The sequence below is a fragment of the Lupinus angustifolius genome, chromosome LG06 (genome assembly GCF_001865875.1).
Source record: "Lupinus angustifolius cultivar Tanjil chromosome LG06, LupAngTanjil_v1.0, whole genome shotgun sequence".
In the NCBI taxonomy this organism is placed as follows: Eukaryota; Viridiplantae; Streptophyta; class Magnoliopsida; order Fabales; family Fabaceae; genus Lupinus; species Lupinus angustifolius.
In genome coordinates this window covers 31,041,508-31,069,493 of record NC_032014.1, presented here as the reverse complement: position 1 = coordinate 31,069,493, position 27,986 = coordinate 31,041,508, and the positions used below count along the sequence as shown (strand labels likewise).

Sequence of the window (27,986 nt, the reverse complement as noted above, 5' to 3'; positions counted from 1 at the left end):
CCTAGAGGAATCCCTACTCTACTCAACATCGTTAGCAATTAAACAAAGGAAAATAAATCATGAATTTCAACAATCATATTATCATATACATATATATTAATAAAAATTTGATGCATAAATAATAGAATTGTAGAGCAAAACTTACTTAGAGGTAAAGCTATGTTATGGTTATTATGATGAGAACTACGAGGCCTTCCTCTACATCGTTTTGAAGAAGTTCCAATTGCATGAGTTGAAGATGTTGTTGCTGACAACACACTTCCATTAACATCATACTTACAAGGTCTTCCTCTTTTTCTCTTCAAAACTTGTTTTGATGCTAACACAGAATCTTCAACCTTAACATTAATGTTGTTGTTGTTGTTGGAATAAACCACTTCATGACCCAACATTGGAGTCTTAGGTGGATCACTTTGAGTAGAGATTGAAGATTGTGTCACATGTCCCTCCATGAATATAATCAAATACTCTTATATATCCTAAGAAATGTTGTTTTGTTTGCATAGAAGATGAAGAAAAATATAAGAAAAATGGATTTTTTTTTTCTCAACAGAAATGGTGAGTGCACTCTTCATATATGCATGTGATTATTTATATGGGATTTTGTAGATTTTTTTTGTTTTAGTTATATATGCACGTTTTTTTTATAGGAGATTTTGTTGCTTTTTTATTTATTTATATTTAGTGTGAAAATATCTTTTACCAAAATTAAAAATTGAGGTAAAAAAGGAGAAAATAAAATGTACCACTAATTATTTTATTTCGTTTAATTTTTAAGTATCTGTTTTTTCCTGTTGAGAAAATATTAGATATTATATATAAAGAAAAGGAGGGAATCTTCTGGATTATGAGAATTATTAATTATTAATATTATCTTTGGTTTTATGTGGCAATATGAATTATAATTGAGGACATTAAATTTTTAATGTTTTATATTAATTTTAGGGGATTTCTTTTCCCAAATATGATTCACCAAATAATATTAAGTTTCCTAATATGATTTAACTTTTTAATATTGCGAAAGAAAGAAAAATTCTAGCCATATGTTTGATTTAAAGATAACTTGTACACCAACTTAGTCTTAATATAGATGAAATCAAATATATGGATGGAATAATAAATTATGTTTATTAGTAAAGTATTTATCTCTAAAAAAATTAATAGTATGTCTATGATTTTTCTTGACTTTCTTATTACTTTATAAATTGGAATAACATTTATTTTATCTACTAAATATTTATAATAGTTTCCTTCACACATGTCCATGTTATCTATGAGTGAACATGAGCCAAGTTGGGATGAATTAAGGTTTGTCTTTACCCAGACCTGTTGATAGGATCATTTTTTGAATTCGAACCCGACCTTAGACCTAAAGTTAACCCGACCCTAAATATCAATTAAGTCAACCTTTAAATCCCAACACGACTCTAGACCCTGTTAAATATAATGCATACTCGTTTAATTTTTCATCATATATACATGATTAATAATATATATATATATATATATATATTATTAATCATGTATATATGATGAAAAATTAGAAAATCAATGATATTTTCGACTAAAAATGTGATATTACTCTATTCACATATGAATAGAGACACATACAAATATGATGAGTGAGTGACCATAGGACGGTCGGGACGAGTCACGCTTGGTCCTTTACCGACTTTAAATATTGATCGAGACTAATCTTTGAACATGAACTCGACCTAGACCTGACCCTATTCAGGTCTGATCATAATGAGTCGTATGTGAACGAGTACGGTCGGGTCTTGCTCACCCATAATATTATCTAAGATGTGATTTTATCATCTTTTATATAATAAGAGTTATACCAATTTTATTTCTAATACATTCATTTCTAACATATTTTATCAAATGTATCAACCCATCCATAGGAATATTCTTGTTTAAAGATAACTTGTAAAATAAATTTAAAATATTATTAGAAAATTTTAATTAATTCTTTGAAGTTTAAAAGATTTAAATAGAGCATAGTATGCTATGATGATACACCAAATCGGTAAGAATGTATAAAATCCAGCATAAAAATGATTTTATTCTAATAGTTTATTTATTTTTTATTCTCTACCTAAAAATCTTGTATTATTTTATTTTTATTCTCTACCTAAACTTGGTAATATTGTATTATTTTATTCTCTACCTAAATATCCAACATAAAATTATTTTTTTCTAAAAATGATAATAAAACTTTTAAAAAATGTATATTTTTCTAAAGAAAAAATTATATTAAGTATCTTTTTTTATATTGTTATTATCTTGAAAAATAATCATATAATAGAAAACAAGCTAATATATTCACCTAAATAAATTATATAACTACTTATTTTCTTGGTCCAAGTCAAAGAAAAAATTATGAGTTCCTTAACCACAGTGAGTGAAATAGATTAGTTCAATCAAATCAAATTGGGTTTGAGTCGTGTGGATGAAAAAAATATCCATTGTGAGAGTTAGTCACACATACTTATGAATATTCACGACTTGGACAGGATTACCTCCGGTGCGAGAATATAAAACAAAAACATTTGAATTGGGCTCACTTGATAAATGGAGATGAATAGACATTGTGTTATTTTGGTCAGGTGCAATTGGTCTAAAAGCCTGAAGTTAGCAAGACACACTCGTAAAATATAAAATATATGTCTATGATTGCTACTTTGCTAGGCCTGGCCATGACCCAAGCTAAAATTGGCTCGAAATTGACTAGGAAGTCTAAATATACCTAATTGTGTAGTCTTAAGTTCGATCCTTAAATTTATGTGTATGCAAAAAAAATATTATGGAGTCACACATTAAGTGTCTAATTGAATCTCGAGAAATTGATCTCTTACTCACTGAATAAAATTAAATAAATAATATAATTGAATAGTAAATATCATTCGACTTTAAATCATATAAAAAATGACATCTAGTTATATATTTGTGGACAAAAAATTGTCATTAAAGTGGTGTAACTATTGTTGAACCAAACAATTCTTGTTATTATTATTAATCTTAAAACAATTATTGTTGTTATTTGTTTTATACTTTAATCTTAAATTTAAAAAACTATACAAATGAGAGTATGAAAATGCAAATAAGAGTGACCATTGCTTATAGAAGAACTTGGTAAGATGATGGAGCAAAACCTTTTCCAAAGAAGACAAAGAGAATGGTGCAAGGAATCTGTGATTAGTGGTGCTAAGAATATATTGTAAGATTGAAGTTATAGATCTTTAATTAGCTTTTACAGTGTTTTTTGTTTCCACCTTTGAGTTGTATTATTAGAGTTATAGAATCTGTTTATGATATCCTAGTTAATGATTGATAACACTTGGCAGTAGTTTGCACTTTGTATATTCTTACTCTAAGTTGTGACTATTCTCCTGTTACATCCTCAAACAATACATTGAGAACAAACAATACGTTGAGAACATTTAAAAAGCACCAATGTTGACAATAACTGTCCTTTAATAGGATACTCGATATTCTTTAAACAATAAAAGGCGACTAATATATAGGACTTTTACTTAGTGGTCAAAAGTACTCCTTATGTATATTATTGGTAATTTGGGTGGCCTACACGTTTTGGGCAGTTAGGGCAGAAAAATGTGTTCATTCGCTCTAAAATGTCTGTTCAATATGTCATTTTCGCTCATGGACATTTCAAATGGGCGAGCAGGGCGGCCCATAGACATCAATGAATATTTTGATAAGAAATTTGATGGGTCAAGTATAACAATAGTAATTCATGTTCTCACCATTCGAGTACACGTGACAATTTTCCAATATATAATATCTTACCAATTAACTGCAGGTTTAGTTTATATAAAACAAGATATTATGTAGGGGTGAGCAGGACCCGACTCTACTCGCTTACCCAACACAGCCCGATCATGATTGGGTCCGAATAGGGTCGGGTCTGATCGGGTCTATGGCCGAGTTCGGGTTCAAAAAATAGACACAATCAATATTTAAGATCAGCTAGATACCAAACATGACCCAGTCCGTCCCATCCCAGGGTCACTCGCTCATCATGTTTGTATGTGTTTCTACTCAAATGTGTATAGAATAATGATACCTTTTTGGTCGAAAGTATCATTTGTTCTTTAATTTTTCCATAATATATACACGGTTAATAATATATATATATATATATATATCAAACTATTTAATCATAATAATAAATAATATTGAGAAGTTTTTATCTAAAATGAGTATGCATTATATTTAATCGGCTTTAGGGTCGGTCGGGTTTAAAGGATGACCTAAACGCTACGTAGGGTCGGGTTAACTTTGGGTCTAGGGTCAGGTCCGGGTTCAAAAAAGTGATCCAGCCAAGATTTAGGGCCAGATAAGGACAAACCTTAACCCGTCCCAACCCGGCTCATGCTCACCCCTAGTATTATGTTGTGTTTTGAATCTGATTATCACATTGTGCATCCATGTACTCTCAAGTATGATAACATGATTATTACAATGGTTCATCAGTGAAATAAAAAATAAGAGACAATATATAATATCTTATAATGTTTCATGTACTAAAGCTCGTCATGTCCATGTTTAGAGTAGACAGAACATGATATTTCATGCCCTATTTAAAAACAGGTATGTCTATGTCTGCCCTAATTTTAGTGGACATGAGCGGGACGACCCTAATTACAATACTAAGTTATACCAGTCTTGACAACTGGAATTAACTATGGTCCTAAGTGACTTTCTAATGCTAAATATCTGAAACCAGAATGAAAAAATATACTGTAGTATTAACTAATAGTATTATTATGAATATAATCTTTTATAAATAAAATACTTGTATTAGTTTTAACAATTTATTTATGGGTTTCAATTAATGGATTGGTTGAAAGCTCCAAATTGTATATAGGCTATAAACTTCAGCATATCAGTTTCATCAAAATTTAAAAAAAAATGCAACAAGAACGAGTCACCTTCAACAATAAGATTTTAGGAGTAATGCACAATCTCTTCAAACTGAAGCACTTAGAATTTAGTTCAAAAATATGTACACACAACTTACTATTATTGCAACTATAATAACTTAAAAATAACAAATTCAAACTGTTACAAATAGTCATACCCGAGGCATTATCTTACACTCTATCACTTGCACCACAAACAATCCAGTGAAACTGGAAAGGGAAAAAAAATGAGAAAACTAAACTCTTATACCCAAATGACATCAAATCTCGCTTAAAGGACAATCACTTTGCAGAAAGAATCTCTAAAAAATGGCCAATATAACATGCATATCCCTGCTCTGATAAGTAGCAATTTAGCTGTAAAAACAAGCTCACCTTTAATTCCGCCAGCCCTTGCATCATGAATTAGTTTATCCACCCCACACTAGCTTTGAGGGACACATGGGTGGGTTAGGCTGTGTAGATTAGCTTTACAAGTATGTAATGAACACTGTCATGAATCAATCACCTTTGTATTGTCATAGAAGAGCAGCAAGCATTGCCCCAGGATCTGTCAATGCTTCCGGATTACTGGCCACTTGTACCACCGGAGATGCTTGAGTTGGTGCTCGGGCCGCTGTTGGGATGACAATTAATTGTTCCTTGATAAACTCCTTCAGCCTGCAAACCAATGTCAAAATTATCTGAAAAAGATGTAGCTGTGAAAAATAGATTTCCATCGATTATGCATAGTTCCATTAGTTCCTTGTATCATAAGTTTGCTGAAAAGCAATTTTAAAACAGAAGGTGAGTTTCGGTGTAACAGTAATGTTGATTGCCTTGTGACCATCATGAGTTCTAATCCAATAAACAACCTCATCACTTCGATGGTATAAGGTTGCATATATCTACCCCAAGACCCCATTAGGTGGGGAGTCTCATGCATTGGCTGCTTTTATTAGTTAGATACATAAAAAAGTTGCTTTTAAATTTAGTAAATTGCAAAAGGAAAAAGGTATGAAGTATTTTGTAACCATTAATAATAATAATAAGCTTAAAATGCAATTGGTTTCAAAATAATCTAACTTTTTAAATAAGAGTAAAACTTCTAGATTCTGTAAGTAGTTTTTTCTCATCAAAAAGTTTTTTATTCAGAGTAACCAAACTTTGCCAAACATATCAAATTATATAAGAAAAAAAGCTATATTTCAGCACAGAATTAAGCTGTAAAGTAGGAAACTAAATCACATACTCAAATGTTAGTGTAGGGTCGCCTGAAGCTACTGTCATTCGCAACTGGGTTCTGTCTGCTGGATCTGTTTCAATTCTCATCTGCATTGTCATTTACGTAAAATGTCAAAACAAGTACCTATGTTATCACCTAAATTCAGTTATGAATGACTCACAGATAAACGAAAACAGTTTAACAATGAAAATCAATTAATAAAATAGTCGCTCCAAACTTCCAATGTTTCCCCAGTAGAGGAAAAAATGCCCTATACTGTCCATGTTTGCAGGTACTGGTATGTGGCTTGACATATATACTTACCAAACAGAGCATTGCCCTTGTACTTTCTGAAAAGAATGTTGTACTCACAACAAGATTGTTTGGATTAGGATCCTAAAGCAGACACAAGTTAAAAAATTAATAGATGTTTATGAATTTCAGAGAAATGTACAAGAAAAACGAGGAAGTAAATAAGAGGAGTTTTCAATATCATACGAGGCCAGGAGAAACTGTCAAATGGAAACTATTAAATAAGTTTGCCAATTCGAGCACCGGAAGTGGTCTAACACCTCTGATCTGAAAAACCAACAAAAAAGATGAACCACTGCACAACCATACGAACAAACTAGCAAGGAACACACAAACTTCACTGTGTACATAATGCAGAATACATACCACTTCTTGAAGCTTCAAAGGTGGTCCAATAAGCAATTTCCATTGAGGGAAAAACTCCTCAGCAGATACAGATATAGGCTGAAGAAATTTATTTAGGACAGCAGGAAGTCGAAGTTTGGCATTGACCTATGTAACGACATAGAGGAACATATATTAATTAAGGTTTCATGACTGTTGTATGTCAAATGCTGCAATAAACGCTCCACTTAACTTTACATAAAATCCATTTTCTCCAAACATTAAACTTCTCATTAAAGTTTAAGCTCCTACTACTAAAATCATGGTTGCTATATCACAATTTCTTCAATGATAAGGAACTAAAACATAAGAAAGAACATAATTTCTAAAAATTAAAAACTGCTAATTCATAACTTCAATTAAGCACTTCCCATGAAAAGCACAAAAAGGCTTTCATATCCAATACTTTACTTCTTCAGAGACATCTCAACATAACTCTTGTTTATGAATGTAAAATAAGTGGCCAACCTAACTAATGGATTTGAGCCAGGTAGAATGAAATAATGGATTTGTCAAATTAGGAGCATAAAATACATGTCTAAATAAGTACCATATTGTTACCAAACTTGTAGGAGAAGTCAACAACAGCAACATCTCTGCTTGGGTGGAGATTAATGACTTCAAGTGGGCATTGTACCTGTGCAACCAAAAGAGGGAAAATGTTAAGAAAAGTTGAAAGCAAAAGATAACAATAACAGTGGTTTCTCACCTGTGCCCGGGGAGGTATAGTTTCTGGTACTAGTGAGAGCTCCATCTTCAAATGGGTGGGAGGTAATATTATAGCTTGAACAGAGACAAGAGGTGAAGTAATCTTGTTTCCCAAGAAAAGAACAAGATGCCCATGATGAGCTCTCCATTCTGCTTTAATTCCAATCTGTGCAAGTATATATATATATATAAAGAAACTAAGAACAAAGGCTTGAATTGAACCAAACATAAATCATCACAAATAGAGGTCTTTGCAAGTAAACTGCATGTGTACATGACTACCATTCAAATAAAAAATACTAGAGAAAATGGGAGAAAAATGAAGAAAAAACCTGAATATAAGGATCCTCATATAGTACACCACTATCCTTCACACACAAAGCAAGAAATCTTTCAGCAATATTTCCAATGGGCTGCACATACAAAGGGAGCACGTTATCTTCCAATGCACACAAATTGTTCATAGTAATATTTTCTAATGTGAATGGAGTCTAGTAGTAAACTAATACAGTTATGTGCAACTTGATCTAACATAAACTTGTATTGATTCAAATAAATAAATAGTTAGGATGTAACAACTTATATCCATCATGAATCCTAATCGAGAGAAAGAAATATAAGATATATAAATATGTGGCACAGATTGCTTAAAATCTTCAAATAGGACTGTAACACATTGGGTAAAGCAAAACACTTCACTACTTGTTTTGGTACTCAAATCAATGCACATACCTGTACAGCATTGGCCTGCTCTCCTGCTGGCACTATAGCTGTGGCTTCAACTACGATATCTTCCAATCCCGGGTCTGTGCTGGGCTGAGGGTGGACATTGCTATCCGGAGGTCCTTCAATAGCCAATGGACCCAAGAGATCACTAAGGATATCTGCAGAGGGGGGTACAGAATCTTCTCTATTCAAAGCACCATTTTCCTGAGATAATCTTTGATCTGCGGAACTATCATCCTGTTTAGAAACAAAGTCAGTGTCAAACTAAGAAACGATAAATGGAAGTGTTTTAGAGTTAAAAGGATGATAGTATGATACTTCTAACCATCTAATGTTGAACAAACTGATAATGTAAACAAATTCATGGAAGAAGAGGAATATGTGGAGGAAGGGACTAACCACATTACTGCTCATGCTGGGTATCTTTACAAGACTAAGTTGGCTTCTTGGTGGAGTTCCGTTTCCATAAGATTGGTCTGTTACAACCAAAGCATTTGATGATTGCTGTTGGGCTCGCAACTTTATGGCACTTTGTTCTGCGGTATCGACCTCAGTATCTTCAGCCTTTCTTATCAATGCAGACTGAATTCAAGGAGGAATATTAATACATGAATGTTATAACATTCATTACTCAAGGGATCAAACAACCTACAAACAGGTTACCTGTCGTTCAGGGAATTTCGGCATTTCAGCCAATATATCCATTAGGTCTGCACCTTTTCTACTCAATGTAAAATATTCAACAGCTCGTTGCTGTATCTCAACTTCAATTGAACTTTCATACCTGAAGATGAGAAAATGGATTAGAAAACCTAAGGCATCGTGAAAAACCATAGATAACCCATAATAAATAAAATAAACACTGCAGAGGTAAACCTTACTTTTTAAATATTGTCCATATCTGATTTTGTAGTTCAGGGTCTGGTGGTTGAGTGTGCATCAGAATTTTAGCATATGTTGACAGAAGAATAGAAATCGTAGAAGTCCTGAAAATAAAGGATGTCTGATAAGGTATCTAGGCTAAATGGATCCCAACTATGAATAAACTGAGAATTAAAGTATGATTTCACTTACGATACAGTAGGAAGCTTCTCATGTATAATGTTAAATATTTCATTTGGGCTGCACCCAGGTCGTCTTGCTAGAAGGTGTCCAAACTCTCCAAGTATATATGCACTGACCTGTTGAAGTGTATAGAGATGAGAAAATGATATTAAACAAATAGTTGGCTAAAACTAGAGCTCTTACTATCCCTAAGTAATTTTATCAGGTAGTAAATTACTTAGTGAATAATGACCAGAATCAATATAAAGTAAAATCCATGAATGAAAGAAATACTTGTTAACATTCCTCGTTCTTCATAACAGATTATGATAGTTCAGCTTAAATGGATTCCATTCAGAAATCCAAAAGTTCAAATGGTTTGGTCCTAATATGAAATATGAATGTCATATGCATTCAAAGTTAAATCACCATCTGTGTGTTTTAATTAACGGATAAAAATTATCCATACCATCTAATAGCACTCAGATGATTACAAAATGGTAGTTAAAAGTACACAAACCTTAACCATTGTCTCGTGTATGGCAGGTTTGTCAAGATATTCCCGTGCTTTTGCTGCGGCATATGGCTGGTAAAAGACAACTTTTCCTGTGAATTATAAGTCGAGTAGGGAGCAGTAATATAATCACTACTCGCTAAAAGCTTCAAACTCACCTGTAGATCTTCATTGTTTGTAACAAACTGCACCACACGAAACCAGATGTCATCGCTAACAAAGTCTCCAGCCTTGTCAATTAATTGAAGAATCACATCAACGTACCTGAAAAAAAGGAATCCCAAGATATCAATATACAATAATACCAACAATAACTTCTTTTTTTTTTGGGGGAGGGGGAGGAGGATTGTATTCAAATACAGGTCTGCTCTACCAAGATCTGTACAAAATTCACATACATAACGTCTTTAGACCGTCACAGTTCCAGAAAATCTTTAGAAATTAATGATTTACATTTCACATGTTCAAAAAGGACATAAAGTAGCTACCCTAGTGTAATGTAATTCCACTGCATTCTAAATTGATCATATATTTCTTCCATTGAAATTTATGATTTTGACACTAGACATTTTGTTGTTATACTTTTTTTCTTTTCAACAAACTTTTAGTATTTGTCATTTTTGAAAACAAAGAAAAAAAAACACAGAAAAACAAGATAAGTATATCAAAAATTATTCAATCATACTAAATTTTTCACGTTGGATAAAATAGCCCATCACATATATGATAATGTAACCACCTTTAAAAGTAAACATTAGCTGACCACCATAAAGAATGGGTATGTTGACCTGTCAAAATTATGAATACTTGGTAGTTTTGGTTGAGACAGTCGAGGATTTTCTTCATGATATGAGATGAGTTATTGATTCACTACAATTATTACCTATCTAAAGTAGCTGAAGTCCTCCTCCTTGATTTATTAGTATTAATAGTAAGGAGCTATATACAATGGATTTTTTCCCTCTCCTTGTAAAAGAATTCATTGAAAGGCTGTATTCTCTGAATATAAGTTATAACCTTCTATATGAGCAGCTATACGTAAAAGAAAATATGAACCACAGAAGCCTATAACTCAATTTTGATTATCTGTCAAAGTAGTAATATATTCTAATATGTTTCCAGTAGTAGCTACTGCAGTACCATGAAAGATCTGGTGCAAATTTCTCAGCTAGAATAGCTGCTTTAAGTGACAATTCCTCGCGCATTGCAAACTCTGCTGTGCTGAGATACTACAAAACAGTTGCAATTGCAAATAATCATTTTCTATTTTCATATAATAACTACAACAATCAGGCATTAATCCCACTAGGTGGGGTCAGCTACATTGATCGAATGACGCCATAATGTTGTTGCATTTTTTGATGCAATAGCTAGTCCATTTTCTTTCTTCTGTTTTTTAGCTGCCTAACAGTGGAGAGGGGAAGGGTTTACAGTGAGAGCTCCATATTGCAAAAATTAGTCTGGACCTAGCTCCATACCTGCAGTAGTTCTTCAACTATATCCTTTGCATTTGAAATGTCACACATGCCATAAAGTAAATCTAGAGCACGCCTCCGAATACTGCATACAAATGAATGCAGTTAGAAATACTTTACTTAACAAAAGCTGGCATTGAGAACAAAGGAATAAGCTCTGTATCAAACTTGCATAATAATGCACTTCAAAAAATACAAATATGAACTAGTTTTGTAAATAACTTCAACTTCCTCTTTTAAATCACATTTTTGCACAAAATAAAAAACAAAACAAAATTACTTATAACTTACTTATTAAAAAGACAGGAGAACATATGCTAAAAACCAATACATAAAAAGAAAATCCACATCTCTTGGGTCAGCTTAAACTGTTTAGCAAGGGACCACTGGGAGTGTGTTGAGAGCAAATCAAGATTATACAAATCAAATAGTAATTTTACTGGATGGTAAAATAATTCAGACGTGCTCTAATTCGACTAGATTAAAATGCAGAGATATCTAGCAATAGTGATATTCTGCATAGTTTGTCATCGATGTCAATACATATGGTAACACATGTAACCTGATGTCAGGATCCTTCAATGAGGTAATAATCTGAGCTTGATGTCTCTTTATGATATCTTGCACATCTGTAACCATCAACATTCTAGTCATATTTTCCTGCACCGTGATAGGATACATGTTATGAACTGGAATATAACATTACACAAGGACTACAACAACAACAATAACCACAAAACCATCTAAATTTAAACTATGATATAATACGATCTACAACAGAATATTGACCGTGCAATCCTTGCCCCACCCCAGAACAGAAAAAAAAGGAAAGACAGAAATACAGATAAATCAATTCTTCCCCCAACTTACCAGGCCAAGATATCGAATGTTTGGCTCACGGACAGCAATGAATTTCCCAAGAAGAGCCACACATTGAGACATCATCTCTTTATCAGCGTCAAGATGCATCACCTGAATTTGGAAATTATAATAGAAAGTAAAATAAAACACATCATGATGAGTAAAAAATTGTATGTAAATCATGAGGAAAGAGGCAATGGATTAACATTTTCACACACATTGTCATCTGTAATGAGATCATAAAGCATGGAGAAATCTGTTTGTTTTAATACATAGTAATGTCTGATTAACATACCAGAGCTAGGGCTTCAAAAAGAACGGCATGGGATGCATTATTTTTGTTCACATTTTTCACGACATCAGTGCCCATCAGTATCCTTTGTAAGACCTGAAATGATTAACTCAAGGATCACTAAAACTCATTTACTAAATAATATATTTTGATGTGTTAATATGATATGACACCTCAAATAATGATCTTCTGGTATTTGGATCCTCAACGGTAGGAAAGTATTGAAGAGCCCTCATTGTTTTGACCTAAATTAAGCAAAAATTGTTAAGCATTAATGAAAGTGAACTTTCTAGATGAGATAGTAACATTTAATTTGATGCTTGGAAGTTATCAATAAAGGCAAGCTGTAAGAATAGCACTCGAAAATATTTCTAAGACGAAAGCCAACGCAGAACTATTTCGAATGAAAAGAAACATTTACAAACCTGAAGCCAGGGAGATGGGATACCATAGTAAGTGTATTCTTGAGGGATATCTTGGTTCCTAGCAAGGCGCTCCAAAGTTTTGACACACTTAGGAAGACAACTCCAATATGCCTCGTGGTGGTTTGATACTAATGCAACAAGCAGGCTCATAGAAGATGTCAATACACCAAGGTCTCGCTCATCCAAAAGTTGTGCCATCCGATCCGCCCTTAAAAATAAGTTCAAAGAACTAATAAGACACATCTTAAGGAAAGCAATAAAGGCAGTGTTACCAGCAAAGTCACATTCGGATTTACCATCCATCCACATTGACAACATCAGGATTTTTCCTATACAAGCGCAGCAAGCACAATGCAGCTTTTTTTCTCACCAGTGGTCTGCAGCTGCTAGATATCTGGATCACAAAATGCAGTTAACATCAATATTTTCCAATCATGCCACCTATTTACTAATAATGCATAATTTCTTACCAGCAATTTCTGTACATCAGGTGCTAAAGACTCGGCAAATTCTCTCCCCCCTATATTTCCAACCTATAAAAAAGGTGTAGCATGGTGGCAGCGACTCAGGTTGGAAAGGTAATAGAGTTTTAACTGAACAGTAAATAACATATTATGATATCAACAAAAAGAAAAGAATCCAAAGAATCTGATGTGCAAAAGAAACTCAAATAAATATCCAGCTAACACAGCACACCTATTAACTGATGCTGAAGGGGATAAAATTGTGAAAATGTAAAAAAACAAAAAACACAAACAAAAACTAATTGTGGTCTTTACTCTTTAGGACTCCTAAAACCAAGCAGGGTAGGGTATTGTCAATTGTACAATTTAATGTTTTAGTTTACTATGAATGTTTTTCTGGACTAGTTAATTCATATTACAAATTAATGTGAAATAGTCAAATATTTAAGTGTTTTCTCCTTTTTCTAATACTAATGCCTTTCTTCAGCGCTTTTTGGTGTGTTTCACATGAAGGCATTAAAAAACCCTAGTGCTTTTTGCCTTTGGTAATTTGATAGCCTTGAGCGCTACTGAGAATCAAATAATTAAAAAGGAGAGGGAAAATACAGTAAGCAAAAAATGAGACCCTTGAATTAACACATGTTGGAACCATACTGGGAAAAAAAGGAATCATACAATGTGCATATTTGTTAGCTTATAAGTTATATACTTATTGCAAGTCCACATATTACCATGTAAACGGTTTTTTGTGTCACATGCATTAACAGGAATGTAATATACATAAGAGAAACTTATCCATAAACACCAAACTTTTTCTATGACTTCTCATTTTAGACTATGATACTAAGAAGCGCAGTAATAAGTTTAATTGTGCAATGATTAATGCGAAGATAAAGCCTTGGAAACGTCATTATTTTCCATTACCATACCATTGTCAATGCTAGGCACTGGAAGGTTTCATTGCGACCAATAATGTCATTGCGTACGGTATTTATTGCCAACCTGAGAAACTCGTGATTTTCATTAAGCAAACTCGATGTTACAATGTACCCAACCTGCAGTTGTTCATGGCAATATTAGAATTCCATCCTTACTGTCCAAATATTTCCATTGCTAGGTAAACATGTAAAAGAACTGAAATGGCACTTCACAAGAATAGGAAACAGTAAATATAGCTTCAAATCATTACAAAATGGTGTCATTAAAGGGGGAGAGATTTACCTGCTTTTCTGGATACTTTGGAGCAGATATAAGAGAAACAGCCTCCATGTGACCAAAATCCACATCGTAGCCAAGCATATATATGTATAGCATCTTCCAAACATACTTCTTTTTCTCATATGGACTCAAAACCTAAAGACAAAACCAAAAGGTTAAAAAATTAAACACATGCACTATCATGACATTGAATTTGTTTTGATTAACAGTAAGCAAGAATGGAAAATTGGTAAAAGATTAGGAAATTTTTTATATTTGCCACAGAAAGTTAATTAATAGAGAAAGATTAACCGGAAAGGCTTAAGAAAAAAATCTAAACATTATCAGTTGTAAGTTAAATCCCAGTAGTTTCCTCAAACCAAATAGCACAATAAATAAGAAATTAGCAGAAAGTCAACAACACAGATGTAAAAGAAAGAAAAGGATTTATCACTCTTAAATAAGCAAAGGCAAAGAGCTCTTCAAACTGGTATGTTTTTCATTTCCAGAAACAAGGTTAAAAGTAATCCCATTGAAAGTGATGGTAAAATCAAAATCTCAAACATTGAGGTTAGTGTACTGTTTTCAGTCAATATTTTATTTCAGTATCAAAAGAAACTCTAATGACATGGCAACCCATGGATCATCAAATGTCTAATAAAACAGTGTTCAGAACCATGTACATCAATAAAGTGTACATTAGTAGGACAAGTTCTTTCCTATTGATGCAAAGACACAAACAAGTTTCATCTTAAATGTATGTAATATGCGAATATCTATACTACTGCTGAGAAATCAAGGCCAAGGCCCCCTTCCAGGTCATAACAAACAAAATTTGTCTCAGAAAAAGATAGACGCATTTACAGATGTTAAAAACAAATAAAAATGTTGTGCTCTGACCAAAAAAATAATGGAAAAACTTATAATATATTTGAGGTAAATTACTTAGGGAACCATTTATTCTTGATGAACATTTTTTGATGTAAAAGTATGTAGCTTCAAGGGGATCTTCTTTGTATTCTTCTCTTGTCATCTACAAATATTTATTTTTCCATTAAGAAAAGGTATTATAGCATGAAGGGCACAATGGTTGGGGTTGTTGCCATGCGACCTTGGAAGTCACAAGTTCTAGTCGTGAAATCAGACATTTTGAAAATGGAAGGTAAGACATCCAATTATAGAACGTGTGGGTCCAACCCTTTCTTATTAGCACTAGGCTGTCCTTTGTATATAGCTTCAAATGCATTATTTGCCACAGTCAAAGTATGGCCACTTAAAGTTAGCCTAAAAAGAAACTATATTACCTGCAATGTATCAAACCTACTGAATCTGGTGAAACTAAAAAGTGTCATGAAAATGACATCCCTGTTTAGATGAGAATAGAAAAAATACAGAGGAAGAAGATAAGGCATCCATGCACACAAAAAATTGATAACTAAAACCTAAGTTACCAGTCGAGGATAAGCCTTAAGGCAATAGTAAGGGTATTTGCCTTGTGACCTAGAGGTCATGGGCTCAAATATTGGAAACAGCCTCTTCGCTAGCGAAGTCAAAGTTGCATACATCTATCATCCCTAGACCTAGTAGGTTGAATCCTCGTGCATTGGGTCACCCTTTAACTAAAACCTAAGCGACAGATCCATGTGATAGAGCATCCGAGTTCTTTGCATGTCTAACAAAGAAACACCACTAGAAAGTCCAATGACAGAACACCAAAGGTATCCCAAGAGAGTAACCCTATCCCATACAAAGTCTAGAATGGAAAAAGAGTATTTGAATATTCTACTTTTCCTTTTTCAACCACACACCAAAAAACAAAGCCCTCCTGCAGAATTTTCACTTTTTTTACATAAGCCAAAAGCTCTAAATTTAGCACACATAAAACAAAGCAAATCTACAAGACAAAGTTTAGAATAATATCTAACATATCATACACCATTGAGCTTAAATCAAAATCTACACACTCATATAATGATGTAAACTCAACTATAGCAATAAACCTAAATTATAAAATTCCAAATTCAGTTGAAATAACAGAATTTAATAAACAGATGAAGAAATAATAGAATAAACCTTTTCATTTTTGAAGCGTGTTCGAATATTACCAAGCTCTTTATCAACACGAAGCCTCTCAAGTTCTTTGTTCTGACAATTACGAATGTCACTGATGAATACAGAGAGACCTCTCATACCAGACATTGCCATAGATCAGAAGCTACTTTATTCGGATCCAAATAATCGATTAAGTAAAAGTTTTGTTGAAATTTGAAGAAGAAGTGAGTGTTGGTTGTGATCTATATGTGAAGAAGACTGAACAAAAGTTGAAGGAGCTTGATGGAACAACCCCTCTGGGTTCTGTCTGCTGGATCTGTTTCAATTCTCATCTGCATTGTCATTTACGTAAAATGTCAAAACAAGTACCTATGTTATCACCTAAATTCAGTTATGAATGACTCACAGATAAACGAAAACAGTTTAACAATGAAAATCAATTAATAAAATAGTCGCTCCAAACTTCCAATGTTTCCCCAGTAGAGGAAAAAATGCCCTATACTGTCCATGTTTGCAGGTACTGGTATGTGGCTTGACATATATACTTACCAAACAGAGCATTGCCCTTGTACTTTCTGAAAAGAATGTTGTACTCACAACAAGATTGTTTGGATTAGGATCCTAAAGCAGACACAAGTTAAAAAATTAATAGATGTTTATGAATTTCAGAGAAATGTACAAGAAAAACGAGGAAGTAAATAAGAGGAGTTTTCAATATCATACGAGGCCAGGAGAAACTGTCAAATGGAAACTATTAAATAAGTTTGCCAATTCGAGCACCGGAAGTGGTCTAACACCTCTGATCTGAAAAACCAACAAAAAAGATGAACCACTGCACAACCATACGAACAAACTAGCAAGGAACACACAAACTTCACTGTGTACATAATGCAGAATACATACCACTTCTTGAAGCTTCAAAGGTGGTCCAATAAGCAATTTCCATTGAGGGAAAAACTCCTCAGCAGATACAGATATAGGCTGAAGAAATTTATTTAGGACAGCAGGAAGTCGAAGTTTGGCATTGACCTATGTAACGACATAGAGGAACATATATTAATTAAGGTTTCATGACTGTTGTATGTCAAATGCTGCAATAAACGCTCCACTTAACTTTACATAAAATCCATTTTCTCCAAACATTAAACTTCTCATTAAAGTTTAAGCTCCTACTACTAAAATCATGGTTGCTATATCACAATTTCTTCAATGATAAGGAACTAAAACATAAGAAAGAACATAATTTCTAAAAATTAAAAACTGCTAATTCATAACTTCAATTAAGCACTTCCCATGAAAAGCACAAAAAGGCTTTCATATCCAATACTTTACTTCTTCAGAGACATCTCAACATAACTCTTGTTTATGAATGTAAAATAAGTGGCCAACCTAACTAATGGATTTGAGCCAGGTAGAATGAAATAATGGATTTGTCAAATTAGGAGCATAAAATACATGTCTAAATAAGTACCATATTGTTACCAAACTTGTAGGAGAAGTCAACAACAGCAACATCTCTGCTTGGGTGGAGATTAATGACTTCAAGTGGGCATTGTACCTGTGCAACCAAAAGAGGGAAAATGTTAAGAAAAGTTGAAAGCAAAAGATAACAATAACAGTGGTTTCTCACCTGTGCCCGGGGAGGTATAGTTTCTGGTACTAGTGAGAGCTCCATCTTCAAATGGGTGGGAGGTAATATTATAGCTTGAACAGAGACAAGAGGTGAAGTAATCTTGTTTCCCAAGAAAAGAACAAGATGCCCATGATGAGCTCTCCATTCTGCTTTAATTCCAATCTGTGCAAGTATATATATATATATAAAGAAACTAAGAACAAAGGCTTGAATTGAACCAAACATAAATCATCACAAATAGAGGTCTTTGCAAGTAAACTGCATGTGTACATGACTACCATTCAAATAAAAAATACTAGAGAAAATGGGAGAAAAATGAAGAAAAAACCTGAATATAAGGATCCTCATATAGTACACCACTATCCTTCACACACAAAGCAAGAAATCTTTCAGCAATATTTCCAATGGGCTGCACATACAAAGGGAGCACGTTATCTTCCAATGCACACAAATTGTTCATAGTAATATTTTCTAATGTGAATGGAGTCTAGTAGTAAACTAATACAGTTATGTGCAACTTGATCTAACATAAACTTGTATTGATTCAAATAAATAAATAGTTAGGATGTAACAACTTATATCCATCATGAATCCTAATCGAGAGAAAGAAATATAAGATATATAAATATGTGGCACAGATTGCTTAAAATCTTCAAATAGGACTGTAACACATTGGGTAAAGCAAAACACTTCACTACTTGTTTTGGTACTCAAATCAATGCACATACCTGTACAGCATTGGCCTGCTCTCCTGCTGGCACTATAGCTGTGGCTTCAACTACGATATCTTCCAATCCCGGGTCTGTGCTGGGCTGAGGGTGGACATTGCTATCCGGAGGTCCTTCAATAGCCAATGGACCCAAGAGATCACTAAGGATATCTGCAGAGGGGGGTACAGAATCTTCTCTATTCAAAGCACCATTTTCCTGAGATAATCTTTGATCTGCGGAACTATCATCCTGTTTAGAAACAAAGTCAGTGTCAAACTAAGAAACGATAAATGGAAGTGTTTTAGAGTTAAAAGGATGATAGTATGATACTTCTAACCATCTAATGTTGAACAAACTGATAATGTAAACAAATTCATGGAAGAAGAGGAATATGTGGAGGAAGGGACTAACCACATTACTGCTCATGCTGGGTATCTTTACAAGACTAAGTTGGCTTCTTGGTGGAGTTCCGTTTCCATAAGATTGGTCTGTTACAACCAAAGCATTTGATGATTGCTGTTGGGCTCGCAACTTTATGGCACTTTGTTCTGCGGTATCGACCTCAGTATCTTCAGCCTTTCTTATCAATGCAGACTGAATTCAAGGAGGAATATTAATACATGAATGTTATAACATTCATTACTCAAGGGATCAAACAACCTACAAACAGGTTACCTGTCGTTCAGGGAATTTCGGCATTTCAGCCAATATATCCATTAGGTCTGCACCTTTTCTACTCAATGTAAAATATTCAACAGCTCGTTGCTGTATCTCAACTTCAATTGAACTTTCATACCTGAAGATGAGAAAATGGATTAGAAAACCTAAGGCATCGTGAAAAACCATAGATAACCCATAATAAATAAAATAAACACTGCAGAGGTAAACCTTACTTTTTAAATATTGTCCATATCTGATTTTGTAGTTCAGGGTCTGGTGGTTGAGTGTGCATCAGAATTTTAGCATATGTTGACAGAAGAATAGAAATCGTAGAAGTCCTGAAAATAAAGGATGTCTGATAAGGTATCTAGGCTAAATGGATCCCAACTATGAATAAACTGAGAATTAAAGTATGATTTCACTTACGATACAGTAGGAAGCTTCTCATGTATAATGTTAAATATTTCATTTGGGCTGCACCCAGGTCGTCTTGCTAGAAGGTGTCCAAACTCTCCAAGTATATATGCACTGACCTGTTGAAGTGTATAGAGATGAGAAAATGATATTAAACAAATAGTTGGCTAAAACTAGAGCTCTTACTATCCCTAAGTAATTTTATCAGGTAGTAAATTACTTAGTGAATAATGACCAGAATCAATATAAAGTAAAATCCATGAATGAAAGAAATACTTGTTAACATTCCTCGTTCTTCATAACAGATTATGATAGTTCAGCTTAAATGGATTCCATTCAGAAATCCAAAAGTTCAAATGGTTTGGTCCTAATATGAAATATGAATGTCATATGCATTCAAAGTTAAATCACCATCTGTGTGTTTTAATTAACGGATAAAAATTATCCATACCATCTAATAGCACTCAGATGATTACAAAATGGTAGTTAAAAGTACACAAACCTTAACCATTGTCTCGTGTATGGCAGGTTTGTCAAGATATTCCCGTGCTTTTGCTGCGGCATATGGCTGGTAAAAGACAACTTTTCCTGTGAATTATAAGTCGAGTAGGGAGCAGTAATATAATCACTACTCGCTAAAAGCTTCAAACTCACCTGTAGATCTTCATTGTTTGTAACAAACTGCACCACACGAAACCAGATGTCATCGCTAACAAAGTCTCCAGCCTTGTCAATTAATTGAAGAATCACATCAACGTACCTGAAAAAAAGGAATCCCAAGATATCAATATACAATAATACCAACAATAACTTCTTTTTTTTTTGGGGGAGGGGGAGGAGGATTGTATTCAAATACAGGTCTGCTCTACCAAGATCTGTACAAAATTCACATACATAACGTCTTTAGACCGTCACAGTTCCAGAAAATCTTTAGAAATTAATGATTTACATTTCACATGTTCAAAAAGGACATAAAGTAGCTACCCTAGTGTAATGTAATTCCACTGCATTCTAAATTGATCATATATTTCTTCCATTGAAATTTATGATTTTGACACTAGACATTTTGTTGTTATACTTTTTTTCTTTTCAACAAACTTTTAGTATTTGTCATTTTTGAAAACAAAGAAAAAAAAACACAGAAAAACAAGATAAGTATATCAAAAATTATTCAATCATACTAAATTTTTCACGTTGGATAAAATAGCCCATCACATATATGATAATGTAACCACCTTTAAAAGTAAACATTAGCTGACCACCATAAAGAATGGGTATGTTGACCTGTCAAAATTATGAATACTTGGTAGTTTTGGTTGAGACAGTCGAGGATTTTCTTCATGATATGAGATGAGTTATTGATTCACTACAATTATTACCTATCTAAAGTAGCTGAAGTCCTCCTCCTTGATTTATTAGTATTAATAGTAAGGAGCTATATACAATGGATTTTTTCCCTCTCCTTGTAAAAGAATTCATTGAAAGGCTGTATTCTCTGAATATAAGTTATAACCTTCTATATGAGCAGCTATACGTAAAAGAAAATATGAACCACAGAAGCCTATAACTCAATTTTGATTATCTGTCAAAGTAGTAATATATTCTAATATGTTTCCAGTAGTAGCTACTGCAGTACCATGAAAGATCTGGTGCAAATTTCTCAGCTAGAATAGCTGCTTTAAGTGACAATTCCTCGCGCATTGCAAACTCTGCTGTGCTGAGATACTACAAAACAGTTGCAATTGCAAATAATCATTTTCTATTTTCATATAATAACTACAACAATCAGGCATTAATCCCACTAGGTGGGGTCAGCTACATTGATCGAATGACGCCATAATGTTGTTGCATTTTTTGATGCAATAGCTAGTCCATTTTCTTTCTTCTGTTTTTTAGCTGCCTAACAGTGGAGAGGGGAAGGGTTTACAGTGAGAGCTCCATATTGCAAAAATTAGTCTGGACCTAGCTCCATACCTGCAGTAGTTCTTCAACTATATCCTTTGCATTTGAAATGTCACACATGCCATAAAGTAAATCTAGAGCACGCCTCCGAATACTGCATACAAATGAATGCAGTTAGAAATACTTTACTTAACAAAAGCTGGCATTGAGAACAAAGGAATAAGCTCTGTATCAAACTTGCATAATAATGCACTTCAAAAAATACAAATATGAACTAGTTTTGTAAATAACTTCAACTTCCTCTTTTAAATCACATTTTTGCACAAAATAAAAAACAAAACAAAATTACTTATAACTTACTTATTAAAAAGACAGGAGAACATATGCTAAAAACCAATACATAAAAAGAAAATCCACATCTCTTGGGTCAGCTTAAACTGTTTAGCAAGGGACCACTGGGAGTGTGTTGAGAGCAAATCAAGATTATACAAATCAAATAGTAATTTTACTGGATGGTAAAATAATTCAGACGTGCTCTAATTCGACTAGATTAAAATGCAGAGATATCTAGCAATAGTGATATTCTGCATAGTTTGTCATCGATGTCAATACATATGGTAACACATGTAACCTGATGTCAGGATCCTTCAATGAGGTAATAATCTGAGCTTGATGTCTCTTTATGATATCTTGCACATCTGTAACCATCAACATTCTAGTCATATTTTCCTGCACCGTGATAGGATACATGTTATGAACTGGAATATAACATTACACAAGGACTACAACAACAACAATAACCACAAAACCATCTAAATTTAAACTATGATATAATACGATCTACAACAGAATATTGACCGTGCAATCCTTGCCCCACCCCAGAACAGAAAAAAAAGGAAAGACAGAAATACAGATAAATCAATTCTTCCCCCAACTTACCAGGCCAAGATATCGAATGTTTGGCTCACGGACAGCAATGAATTTCCCAAGAAGAGCCACACATTGAGACATCATCTCTTTATCAGCGTCAAGATGCATCACCTGAATTTGGAAATTATAATAGAAAGTAAAATAAAACACATCATGATGAGTAAAAAATTGTATGTAAATCATGAGGAAAGAGGCAATGGATTAACATTTTCACACACATTGTCATCTGTAATGAGATCATAAAGCATGGAGAAATCTGTTTGTTTTAATACATAGTAATGTCTGATTAACATACCAGAGCTAGGGCTTCAAAAAGAACGGCATGGGATGCATTATTTTTGTTCACATTTTTCACGACATCAGTGCCCATCAGTATCCTTTGTAAGACCTGAAATGATTAACTCAAGGATCACTAAAACTCATTTACTAAATAATATATTTTGATGTGTTAATATGATATGACACCTCAAATAATGATCTTCTGGTATTTGGATCCTCAACGGTAGGAAAGTATTGAAGAGCCCTCATTGTTTTGACCTAAATTAAGCAAAAATTGTTAAGCATTAATGAAAGTGAACTTTCTAGATGAGATAGTAACATTTAATTTGATGCTTGGAAGTTATCAATAAAGGCAAGCTGTAAGAATAGCACTCGAAAATATTTCTAAGACGAAAGCCAACGCAGAACTATTTCGAATGAAAAGAAACATTTACAAACCTGAAGCCAGGGAGATGGGATACCATAGTAAGTGTATTCTTGAGGGATATCTTGGTTCCTAGCAAGGCGCTCCAAAGTTTTGACACACTTAGGAAGACAACTCCAATATGCCTCGTGGTGGTTTGATACTAATGCAACAAGCAGGCTCATAGAAGATGTCAATACACCAAGGTCTCGCTCATCCAAAAGTTGTGCCATCCGATCCGCCCTTAAAAATAAGTTCAAAGAACTAATAAGACACATCTTAAGGAAAGCAATAAAGGCAGTGTTACCAGCAAAGTCACATTCGGATTTACCATCCATCCACATTGACAACATCAGGATTTTTCCTATACAAGCGCAGCAAGCACAATGCAGCTTTTTTTCTCACCAGTGGTCTGCAGCTGCTAGATATCTGGATCACAAAATGCAGTTAACATCAATATTTTCCAATCATGCCACCTATTTACTAATAATGCATAATTTCTTACCAGCAATTTCTGTACATCAGGTGCTAAAGACTCGGCAAATTCTCTCCCCCCTATATTTCCAACCTATAAAAAAGGTGTAGCATGGTGGCAGCGACTCAGGTTGGAAAGGTAATAGAGTTTTAACTGAACAGTAAATAACATATTATGATATCAACAAAAAGAAAAGAATCCAAAGAATCTGATGTGCAAAAGAAACTCAAATAAATATCCAGCTAACACAGCACACCTATTAACTGATGCTGAAGGGGATAAAATTGTGAAAATGTAAAAAAACAAAAAACACAAACAAAAACTAATTGTGGTCTTTACTCTTTAGGACTCCTAAAACCAAGCAGGGTAGGGTATTGTCAATTGTACAATTTAATGTTTTAGTTTACTATGAATGTTTTTCTGGACTAGTTAATTCATATTACAAATTAATGTGAAATAGTCAAATATTTAAGTGTTTTCTCCTTTTTCTAATACTAATGCCTTTCTTCAGCGCTTTTTGGTGTGTTTCACATGAAGGCATTAAAAAACCCTAGTGCTTTTTGCCTTTGGTAATTTGATAGCCTTGAGCGCTACTGAGAATCAAATAATTAAAAAGGAGAGGGAAAATACAGTAAGCAAAAAATGAGACCCTTGAATTAACACATGTTGGAACCATACTGGGAAAAAAAGGAATCATACAATGTGCATATTTGTTAGCTTATAAGTTATATACTTATTGCAAGTCCACATATTACCATGTAAACGGTTTTTTGTGTCACATGCATTAACAGGAATGTAATATACATAAGAGAAACTTATCCATAAACACCAAACTTTTTCTATGACTTCTCATTTTAGACTATGATACTAAGAAGCGCAGTAATAAGTTTAATTGTGCAATGATTAATGCGAAGATAAAGCCTTGGAAACGTCATTATTTTCCATTACCATACCATTGTCAATGCTAGGCACTGGAAGGTTTCATTGCGACCAATAATGTCATTGCGTACGGTATTTATTGCCAACCTGAGAAACTCGTGATTTTCATTAAGCAAACTCGATGTTACAATGTACCCAACCTGCAGTTGTTCATGGCAATATTAGAATTCCATCCTTACTGTCCAAATATTTCCATTGCTAGGTAAACATGTAAAAGAACTGAAATGGCACTTCACAAGAATAGGAAACAGTAAATATAGCTTCAAATCATTACAAAATGGTGTCATTAAAGGGGGAGAGATTTACCTGCTTTTCTGGATACTTTGGAGCAGATATAAGAGAAACAGCCTCCATGTGACCAAAATCCACATCGTAGCCAAGCATATATATGTATAGCATCTTCCAAACATACTTCTTTTTCTCATATGGACTCAAAACCTAAAGACAAAACCAAAAGGTTAAAAAATTAAACACATGCACTATCATGACATTGAATTTGTTTTGATTAACAGTAAGCAAGAATGGAAAATTGGTAAAAGATTAGGAAATTTTTTATATTTGCCACAGAAAGTTAATTAATAGAGAAAGATTAACCGGAAAGGCTTAAGAAAAAAATCTAAACATTATCAGTTGTAAGTTAAATCCCAGTAGTTTCCTCAAACCAAATAGCACAATAAATAAGAAATTAGCAGAAAGTCAACAACACAGATGTAAAAGAAAGAAAAGGATTTATCACTCTTAAATAAGCAAAGGCAAAGAGCTCTTCAAACTGGTATGTTTTTCATTTCCAGAAACAAGGTTAAAAGTAATCCCATTGAAAGTGATGGTAAAATCAAAATCTCAAACATTGAGGTTAGTGTACTGTTTTCAGTCAATATTTTATTTCAGTATCAAAAGAAACTCTAATGACATGGCAACCCATGGATCATCAAATGTCTAATAAAACAGTGTTCAGAACCATGTACATCAATAAAGTGTACATTAGTAGGACAAGTTCTTTCCTATTGATGCAAAGACACAAACAAGTTTCATCTTAAATGTATGTAATATGCGAATATCTATACTACTGCTGAGAAATCAAGGCCAAGGCCCCCTTCCAGGTCATAACAAACAAAATTTGTCTCAGAAAAAGATAGACGCATTTACAGATGTTAAAAACAAATAAAAATGTTGTGCTCTGACCAAAAAAATAATGGAAAAACTTATAATATATTTGAGGTAAATTACTTAGGGAACCATTTATTCTTGATGAACATTTTTTGATGTAAAAGTATGTAGCTTCAAGGGGATCTTCTTTGTATTCTTCTCTTGTCATCTACAAATATTTATTTTTCCATTAAGAAAAGGTATTATAGCATGAAGGGCACAATGGTTGGGGTTGTTGCCATGCGACCTTGGAAGTCACAAGTTCTAGTCGTGAAATCAGACATTTTGAAAATGGAAGGTAAGACATCCAATTATAGAACGTGTGGGTCCAACCCTTTCTTATTAGCACTAGGCTGTCCTTTGTATATAGCTTCAAATGCATTATTTGCCACAGTCAAAGTATGGCCACTTAAAGTTAGCCTAAAAAGAAACTATATTACCTGCAATGTATCAAACCTACTGAATCTGGTGAAACTAAAAAGTGTCATGAAAATGACATCCCTGTTTAGATGAGAATAGAAAAAATACAGAGGAAGAAGATAAGGCATCCATGCACACAAAAAATTGATAACTAAAACCTAAGTTACCAGTCGAGGATAAGCCTTAAGGCAATAGTAAGGGTATTTGCCTTGTGACCTAGAGGTCATGGGCTCAAATATTGGAAACAGCCTCTTCGCTAGCGAAGTCAAAGTTGCATACATCTATCATCCCTAGACCTAGTAGGTTGAATCCTCGTGCATTGGGTCACCCTTTAACTAAAACCTAAGCGACAGATCCATGTGATAGAGCATCCGAGTTCTTTGCATGTCTAACAAAGAAACACCACTAGAAAGTCCAATGACAGAACACCAAAGGTATCCCAAGAGAGTAACCCTATCCCATACAAAGTCTAGAATGGAAAAAGAGTATTTGAATATTCTACTTTTCCTTTTTCAACCACACACCAAAAAACAAAGCCCTCCTGCAGAATTTTCACTTTTTTTACATAAGCCAAAAGCTCTAAATTTAGCACACATAAAACAAAGCAAATCTACAAGACAAAGTTTAGAATAATATCTAACATATCATACACCATTGAGCTTAAATCAAAATCTACACACTCATATAATGATGTAAACTCAACTATAGCAATAAACCTAAATTATAAAATTCCAAATTCAGTTGAAATAACAGAATTTAATAAACAGATGAAGAAATAATAGAATAAACCTTTTCATTTTTGAAGCGTGTTCGAATATTACCAAGCTCTTTATCAACACGAAGCCTCTCAAGTTCTTTGTTCTGACAATTACGAATGTCACTGATGAATACAGAGAGACCTCTCATACCAGACATTGCCATAGATCAGAAGCTACTTTATTCGGATCCAAATAATCGATTAAGTAAAAGTTTTGTTGAAATTTGAAGAAGAAGTGAGTGTTGGTTGTGATCTATATGTGAAGAAGACTGAACAAAAGTTGAAGGAGCTTGATGGAACAACCCCTTTTTTGTTAACTTGCCATTTATATCCTTTTGTTTTTAGACTTCACACTATTCATTTTTCACCAAGGGAATATCCACAAAAGTTTATAGATTTGAAGTATATGAATTTTTATATTACAAAGGGTAATCCTTTCAACTTACTGACAAAAAATTGATATATTATGGTGTATGTGATTGTTTTTTCTAACAAATATAGTTCCTAAAAATCGAACATTTCTTCTGATTATTCTAAGATCTAGCGAGACATTACTTGTTATCCATTATTTTGATCATTCTAAGATGTCATATCACTATATTAAGAATATAGTGAGATGCATATTAGTATTTTGGGGATCTAGTTAAAATATGATATCCCTAAAAGTTAGGAAAATTTAATTTGAGTTACAATTAATATTTTTTAAATGATTTT

At 33.5% G+C, this 27,986-nt stretch overlaps 1 protein-coding gene across 3 annotated transcripts; it reads right to left on the bottom strand.

Annotated features, from left to right (window-relative positions):
- LOC109351132 (AP-2 complex subunit alpha-1-like) lies at nucleotides 9–27,559 on the bottom strand. Of its 3 annotated transcripts, none has more exons than XR_002108186.1 (28): nucleotides 16,626–16,757; nucleotides 14,577–14,708; nucleotides 14,285–14,410; nucleotides 13,362–13,424; nucleotides 13,188–13,285; nucleotides 12,892–13,099; nucleotides 12,640–12,711; nucleotides 12,470–12,562; nucleotides 12,184–12,285; nucleotides 11,876–11,973; nucleotides 11,317–11,398; nucleotides 10,979–11,067; nucleotides 9,997–10,102; nucleotides 9,845–9,910; nucleotides 9,355–9,461; nucleotides 9,162–9,266; nucleotides 8,944–9,064; nucleotides 8,680–8,862; nucleotides 8,287–8,517; nucleotides 7,887–7,967; nucleotides 7,556–7,720; nucleotides 7,397–7,483; nucleotides 6,829–6,954; nucleotides 6,649–6,729; nucleotides 6,475–6,546; nucleotides 6,178–6,257; nucleotides 5,314–5,606; nucleotides 9–21 (listed from the first exon to the last, which is right to left on the bottom strand). XR_002108186.1 is itself a non-coding variant. In XM_019592495.1 (28 exons), exons 1-28 carry the CDS (start codon nucleotides 27,434–27,436, stop codon nucleotides 5,465–5,467), a joined length of 3,048 nt encoding a protein of 1,015 aa, XP_019448040.1. In that variant the 5' UTR covers nucleotides 27,437–27,559; the 3' UTR covers nucleotides 4,996–5,464. The 3 variants fall into 3 exon arrangements, 2 of the variants coding, with proteins under 2 accessions (XP_019448040.1, XP_019448039.1); XM_019592495.1 differs by lacking the exons at nucleotides 9–21; nucleotides 6,475–6,546; nucleotides 6,649–6,729; ... (21 more) ...; nucleotides 14,577–14,708; nucleotides 16,626–16,757 and adding exons at nucleotides 16,921–16,936; nucleotides 17,154–17,225; nucleotides 17,328–17,408; ... (21 more) ...; nucleotides 25,256–25,387; nucleotides 27,305–27,559 and having other exon boundaries at nucleotides 4,996–5,606; nucleotides 6,178–6,241; XM_019592494.1 differs by lacking the exon at nucleotides 9–21 and having other exon boundaries at nucleotides 4,996–5,606; nucleotides 16,626–16,876.

Excerpts from the sequence above, each read along its gene's own strand:
- LOC109351132 (XM_019592495.1), bottom strand. The coding sequence starts at position 27,436 with ATGGCAATGTCTGGTATGAGAGGTCTCTCTGTATTCATCAGTGACATT. Across the intron at positions 25,388-27,304 it reads CACGCTTCAAAAATGAAAAG|GTTTTGAGTCCATATGAGAA; the intron begins GTTTATTCTATT and ends TTTTGTCTTTAG. Across the intron at positions 23,779-23,866 it reads GTTGTCAATGTGGATGGATG|GGCGGATCGGATGGCACAAC; the intron begins GTAAATCCGAAT and ends CTTATTTTTAAG.